This window comes from Marmota marmota, unplaced genomic scaffold (genome assembly GCF_001458135.2).
Source record: "Marmota marmota marmota unplaced genomic scaffold, marMar, whole genome shotgun sequence".
NCBI classification, from domain to species: Eukaryota; Metazoa; Chordata; class Mammalia; order Rodentia; family Sciuridae; genus Marmota; species Marmota marmota.
Window position 1 is genome coordinate 18,904,852 of NW_026000174.1, and position 7,540 is coordinate 18,912,391.

The following is a 7,540-nucleotide window of genomic DNA, read 5'->3' on the forward strand; positions in this document are numbered from 1 at the left end:
GCAGAAATGTTCAGAGAAAGGAGAAGTAACTGAATGGGAGACAAAATAAACTTATTGTTCTTATATTGCCCTCAGAAATGCCATGCTAGCCTAAAAATAATTAAGGGACAAAAATAAAAAACACATATTTCTTCCCCTAGGCTTCTCCACAAATATGGCTGAATTGCAAGTCCTTCCATTTGACTTAGAATTCTATTTCTTACACATTTGAATCCTATCAGTTAAACCATATAAAAGGCATAATATCACTGAATCTGAACTTGCACAGTGAAAGACAGATGGCTAAAGTAGTCAACTTAACCCACCTACTTCAGGTCATTGTGAGTCACAAATGAAACAATTTGTTTAAAATTGATTTTGGACTTGCCAAAGTCATTGCTAATATCCTCTATTATTAGCAAGAGAAAAAGACTTGGGAGATTTTCTAAGTATCAGGCAGGAGAGCCACATCTGTCAGACTTGCTTGGAGAAGCAGAGGTGAAATGGGGAGACCAGGGAAGGAATGTCCATCTTCCCTCCACGTAGAGCAGCCAGTATCACTAAAAGTCTCCCAAATGAGAAGAATCTGAGATGAGCCAGCTGACAGGATTGGAATGGCATTTGGGGAAAAAAAAATACATAACTGGACAAATGTACTATTTGAATCTCTTGAAAAGGGTATGCCTCTACCAATGTGACAATATCACACAATTTGGGGTCTACAATATAATTACAACTTCATTGTCACCCTGACTCCAGCACAAACTATTCCTTCTTTAAAAGATTCCATTTTTTAAATGATTAGTTACATGACGGGTGAAGTATATTTCATTCTTTATAAGATTAATGGGCAGGCATATTTTCATGGAATTATTTGCAAGGCCTAAATGGGTTCTGAAAATTAATTGTATCCAACCTTCTGTGTAAAGTGGGATTAAGATTAGAACAGTACAGCATGGTTGCCTACCAATCCAGATCTTGAGCTCTCATTTCCTTATTTATAAGATATATTTGATAATCCTTGATAATAATATATATTTTACTAGATATTGATGATTAAACGTTATAAGCTTCTACAATATTTGAACACACTTCCCAGGAAATAGTAAGGGTTCCAAAAATAATTATATAATTTTATGTTATATTGGTGAGCCTAATGAAAAGAAACAGGGCAGTTCTTAAATACTCAATGGAAAAAAGTTCTAAATCCACAAAATAACACCTTAATAGAGATTTCTGTCCCAGCAAACAGACTTAAGTACAAAGGACTATATGGTTTGAAAGGCCTGACTAATACTTTTGCCAAGCTGCAGCATTCTTTGGGATCTCCTTAACAAAATTTTTATGTACAATTCTTTTTATCCAGCCTATCCCTCAGGTCAGAGTTAGCCATCGCTCTTGCACATATAATTATCGTTGTTCATGTTGTTTGTTCTCATTATTACCCATCAGCCTCCAGATTCATTTTAGTTTTACTCCTTCACGCTAAGAGTGTTTCTTATTTAATTTGTGACCCTGGCAACTAATGGAAGGCCAGGGGAAAGGCTAAATAAAAAGAAAGTAGTGGCAATATTGAACTACTTCAGGAGGGTGAGAAACGTACATGGATCATTATATTCAAGATAAAAAAGGAGCATGAATAAGGGATGGAAGGCTGGAAAGGTGGGCTCTAGCACCCCTGCACCATTGCAATCACCAGATTTCCACTTGTTCAATGACACTTAATGCTCCCTATAACTGTGTGAAATTGCTCATTCACTTTAAACTTGTTTCTTCCAGAAATTAGCTATTCTCCAAATATGAAGATCGATCTAAGAAGTAGATGGGGGGGACAATTATGTGGTAGGGTCCATTTTACCAAATAAAAGTGATCTCATAGAAAATTGGAAGTTAACTTTATTTTTAGTATATAATAAATACAAAATCTCTAATTAAATCAAAATAAATTCAACTAAAATCTCATAATGTAAATTGCATGGGAACTAGGGACATTTATCTGTGCCCCTTTTATGTCAGGCTCTACTAGGCATACTGTGAGAGTTAAATTGCAAATATGATAGTTTATGTGGCTATTAAAAAGAAAACAGGAAAAATTTATAGATATATATTGAGAATCTCATCTGTCCCCAAAGTGTTTCCTAAGTAATTTTTTTCTCTTAAGTTTCTGAAAGTACCCAACAATTCTATTAAAAGCATAAATTGAATAAATCAAACCTGTAATAAATCACATTATCTCAGTCATCTGCACTGTTTAATGTAATAGGAGTAGCCCAACTAGCATGGCATTATGGATAAACAGACAAATAACAATGGCCTGGATATACTGCCACAAGTTGTGTCCATGTAAAGAAAGTTGTTTTATCTTCGTGTACTTAGAGTCATTAGATGATTTTATCCTCATTTTACAGATCAAAAAAAGAAAGTTGTAAAAATTCTTGACTAAATATGGTGGCACACCAAAATGACACCAACCGCACTGGAATTTCAGACGTCCTTCTGAATTGTTTTGTCACATCTCCTGGCTGGCAACTCTGGCTGTCCCTGCCCCTCAGTCTCCTCTTCCTCCTGGCCATGGGGGCCAATGCTGTACTTCTGATCACCATCCGGCTGGAGGCCTCCCTGCATGAGCCCATGTACTATCTGCTCAGCCTCCTCTCCCTGCTGGATATTGTGCTCTGCCTCACTGTCATCCCCAAGGTCCTGGCCATCTTCTGGTTTGACCTCAGGCTCATCAGCTTCTCTGCCTGCTTCCTTCAGATGTATATCATGAATAGCTTTCTAGCCATGGAATCCTGTACATTCATGGTAATGGCCTTTGATCGCTATATAGCCATCTGCCACCCACTGAGATACCCATCCATCATCACTGACCAATTTGTAGTCAAGGCTGTCATTTTCATTGTGGCCAGGAATGTCTTTATATCTCTGCCCATCCCCATTCTCTCAGCACGACTCTATTACTGTGGGAGAAATGTCATTGAGAACTGTATCTGTGCCAATATGTCTGTCTCCAGGCTCTCTTGTGATGATGTCACCCTCAATCGCCTTTACCAGTTTGCTGCAGGCTGGACTCTACTGGGATCTGACCTTATCCTCATTTTCCTCTCTTACATCCTCATACTGCGAGCTGTGCTAAAACTCAAGGCTGAGGGTGCTGTGGCCAAAGCCCTCAGCACTTGTGGTTCCCACTTCATCCTCATCCTCTTCTTCAGCACCATTCTTCTGGTCTTTGTCCTCACACATGTGGTCAAGAGAAAGGTCTCTCCTGATGTGCCAATTTTGCTCAATGTCCTTCACCATGTCATCCCTGCAGCCCTAAACCCCATTGTTTATGGGGTGAGAACCCAGGAGATCAAGCAAGGAATCCAGAGATTACTGAAGAAAGGGTGGTAACAAGGGCAACTGACTCTCTGCTTTCCTAATGTAGGATGACTTGATAATCACTTGATGGAAAATTGGGCTGAGACCCATAACTTGGAGACAAGATTTTAAAATAAAGGTAAGTACTAGTTCTGAAATAAGTTCCTGACTCCTTACACTTTAAACCCAATAACTTCTTCCAAAACACACATGGAAAAAAAGAAAAAAAATTCCAACATCTTTGTGACCTTTCAATGATTCCCTAATATTTATGATTCTATTTTGTCTAAAATATAAGAACTCAAGAAGATGAATACTTTAGTAGAGAAATAACTCCCAGTAAATACTAAACTTACATCTTGAAACATTTAATTTTTAAAAAAATATAACTGTGGATTTAGTGGCCTTGATAATAACTTGCTATTATAAATATTACTATTGTTATCCCATCTGCATAATGCAATTGTGAAGACCATGATAGTTTAAATGTCAGCATTGACAGTGGTTAGAATGCATAATCTCTTTCATTTTCCTCTAACCAGACAAATACCTTTTTCTCCCCTTCCTCTTTTTCAAGCAAAGCCCCTTTTCTGTTGGCAAAATCCTCAAAGGAATAAAGCTCCTGTAAAAATTAAGTACCCATGGAGTAATGAGTTTTTCTGGGTTAGAAGGAATTACCAGAGAGAGACTTCTCCTTAATGTCTTTGCGACACTGTCTGTGCTTGAATTTCACATGCAGGATTCACAGTGACTCCACTTGTGTTCTGTGGACAGGACTCTACTGCAGCATTCTCATATGTTACAATATCAGAAAGCACCCTAGAAAGGACACTTAAATATACTAGTGTCTATTACCAATGGGGCAGAGGTTTCCTAAAGCAACTTCTTCCTTCCTAAAACTTGGTTAGAGAACTTGGTAAGTATAAAGACACATAGAACAATTGGCAATCATTGAGAATCTCATATGGTATTTAGACAAAAATATAAAACAAGCTGGGACCTATGATTATTAAAGAATATTTCATCCTACATAAAAAGACAGGAAAAAAAACGGGGTATAAATCCAGACACAGTGGTGCACACCTGTTATCCCAGATGTGTGGGAGGATGAGGAAGGAGGATGACAAGTTCAAGAGCAAAACAGTTCATCAAAATAAAGAGAAATAAAAAATAGGTACATCCACATTCAGGGAATGACTCAAATAAGAGAAAACTCGAGATGTGAGATGGTGAGTTCCATGTTCTGCATTGTGGTGCTTGAACAACCATAGGTGACTTCTGTGGCTAAGAGGAACCCAGGAGTATCACTCACCTTCAGGATCCTTGTCTTTCACATGAATGCCAAAAACTAATTGTTTAAAATGGCAGAAGACTTTCTTACTAGCTTTCTCTATGTTAAACAGGCTCACAAGGAACTACATTTAAATCCAGGAAAATGTACATTTTAATTACTTTTATCAATGAATAATAAAATATAATAGCATTATAATAAGCATTAATTGTTTAAGTTAGGAGTTAAGGAAATAATTGCATCCTAATTTTTATGTCTTAAGTTAAATCTTGCCTTCAACAGATTTTCACAATTCTAAACAACAATATCTGAAGACATAAGATATATGGAATACTTCATAACCTAGCATTCAGTAAGGAACAGATATAGAAAATCTCATCCTTTGAACAATGGAACACATAGAGAATGTTAAAATGAAGGATTTGTCAGTAACTTTTTAATGTACATTTATTTTATTTATTTATTTTTGTATGGTGCTGAGGATCAAACCCAGTGCCTCCTCACACATGCAAGGCAAGCGCTCTACTGCTGAGCACCAGCCTCAGCCCTGATTTGTCAGCAACTTTAACATTGCCAGGAATTAGCCACTCTTCTATGTGCATCTGACAGATATCTAAGGAAATATTTCACTAGAGAGTGATCAAGGAAATATTGATCAAAATTGCAAAGTGTCCACAGCACAGCAGTAGCCCTGCAGGCCAAATTTGGGGACCAGCTATTTCTTTGTCCAATACATATTCAATACCTAATAAGCGTCACACATTCTTTGTGCCGAGTATAGGGTCATGAACAAGACAAGATATATGTATATTCTGAAGGGAAGTTTAAGACATTAAGTAAGAAAACAAATTTTAAAATTACTTCAGAAAGTAGTACATGCTATAAGTAAAAAAAAATGTTATAATCTCTGTTTCCACCATAAAAGCCAGAAGAAAGACACTTTGCGGTAATTTCATTCTTCTTCATAATTGAGTAAAACTCCATGTATAGATATGCCACATTTTTTTATTCATTCATCTGGTGACTTGAATCTTGCCAGTAAATAGAAGGAACTGGAGAACATCACACTTAGAGAAATAAGCTAAACTCAGAAAGTCAAGCCTGGAATATTTTCTCTCATATGTGTAAGGCCAAGAAAATAAGGAGGGGATGTGGGCAAAGAAGACACAAGAAAATGGAAGGGAAATTCAGTGGTGTAGATAAGGAAAGGGGTGGAAAATGGGAGGAACTGTGGAATTAAGTTGACCAAATTATGCTGTTTGCATGTGTGAATGTACCATGGTTAATTCCACCTTTATTTACACCTATAAGTATGAACTTATAAAAACAATAAATTTGTGCTGGGTGGAGGCTATGGGAATAAGAATTGGAGATGGGGAGGGAGAAGGAAAGAGAGTGAAGAGGTACTGGAGACTTAAATGGAACAGATTATAATCTATGCATGTGTGATTATATCAAAATGAGCCCCACAATTATGTACAGGTAATATTAAAAAGGCCACTTTTCATGTGATTATTAAGAACGTGATCTCTGTCTACTACAAGATAATTATTTATATGGGTTTGTCTCTGTGTCTTCTATTCTGCACCACCCATCTACATTTCTGATTTGGTGCCAATACCATGGCACTTATGTTACTATAGCTCTGTAGTATAATTTAATGTCTGGTTCTGATGCTTTCTACTTCACTTTTCTTGCTAAGGACTGCTTCGGCTATTCTGGGTCTCTTAATTTTCCAAATGAATTTCATGAGTGTTTTTTTTCTATTTCTGTGAAGACATTATTGGAATTTTAATAGGAATTGCATTAAATCTGTATAGTTCTTTTGGTAGTGTGGCCATTTAGACAATATTAATTCTGCCTATCCAAGAGCATGGGAGATCTTTTCATCTTCTAAGTCTTTGCCTAATTTCTCTTTCAGTTGATTGATCACTGATGTATAGGAAAGCATTTGATTTATGAATGTTAATTTTATACACTGCTATTTTTCTGAATTCTGGTGAAGTTTTTTGGGTCGTCTAAATATAGAATCATGTCATTGGCAAATAGTGATAGTTTGATTTCTTCTTTTCACATTCATATCCCTTTAATTTCTTTTTCATGTCTAATTGCTCTGACTAGTTTCAAGGATGAGGTTGAATAGAAGTGGTGAAAGAGGGCATTCTTGTCTTGTTCCAGTTTTTAGAGGCAATGCTTTCAGTTTTTCTCCATTTAGAATGATGCTGTCCTTGGGTCTAGCATTAACAGCTTTTACAATGTTGAGGTCTGTTCCTGCTATCCCTAGTTTTTCTAGTGTTTTGAACATGAATGGTTGCTATATTTACTTAAACACTTTTTCTGCATCTTTTGAGATAATCATGAGATTGTTGTCTATAAATCTATTGACGTGACGAATGCTTAGAGCAGCTCAATTTACAATAGCTAAACTATAAAACCAACCAAGATGCACTTCAACAGATGAATGGATAAAGAAAATGTGTTGTATATACACAATGGAATATTACTCAGCCACAAAGAAAAATGAAATTAAGGCATTTGCCAGTAAATGGATGGAAATGAGACTATCATACTAAGTGAGTAAGCCAATTCCCAAAAAACAATGCCAAAAGTTCTCTCTAATGTGCAGATGCTAACACAAAATGGGGGGTGGAAAATAGAAGTACTTTAGATTAGACAAAAGGAAATGAAGGAAAGAAAAAAAGATTGAGAGTAGGAAAGTTAGTAGAATCAATCAGACGTTAATTTCCTATGCTCATATATGTTTATATATGAATACACAATCAATGTAATTCTACATCATGTACAACCAGTAGAATGGGAAGTTGTACTATCTCTCTCTCTCTCTCTCTCTCTCTCTATATATATATATATATATATATATATATATATAGAGAGAGAGAGAGAGAGAGA

The 7,540-nt window shown here is 36.3% G+C and overlaps 1 protein-coding gene across 1 annotated transcript; it reads left to right on the plus strand.

Annotated features, from left to right (window-relative positions):
* Positions 1-2,424: 2,424 nt before the first annotated feature.
* LOC107133760 (olfactory receptor 56A3) lies at positions 2,425-3,372 on the plus strand. Its single transcript, XM_015475970.1, has one exon. It carries the CDS (start codon positions 2,425-2,427, stop codon positions 3,370-3,372), a length of 948 nt encoding a protein of 315 aa, XP_015331456.1.
* The last annotated feature ends 4,168 nt before the right edge of the window (positions 3,373-7,540 follow it).

What these genes read in the sequence shown, in the direction of transcription:
- LOC107133760 (XM_015475970.1), top strand. Translation starts at nt 2,425, where the DNA reads ATGGTGGCACACCAAAATGACACCAACCGCACTGGAATTTCAGACGTC.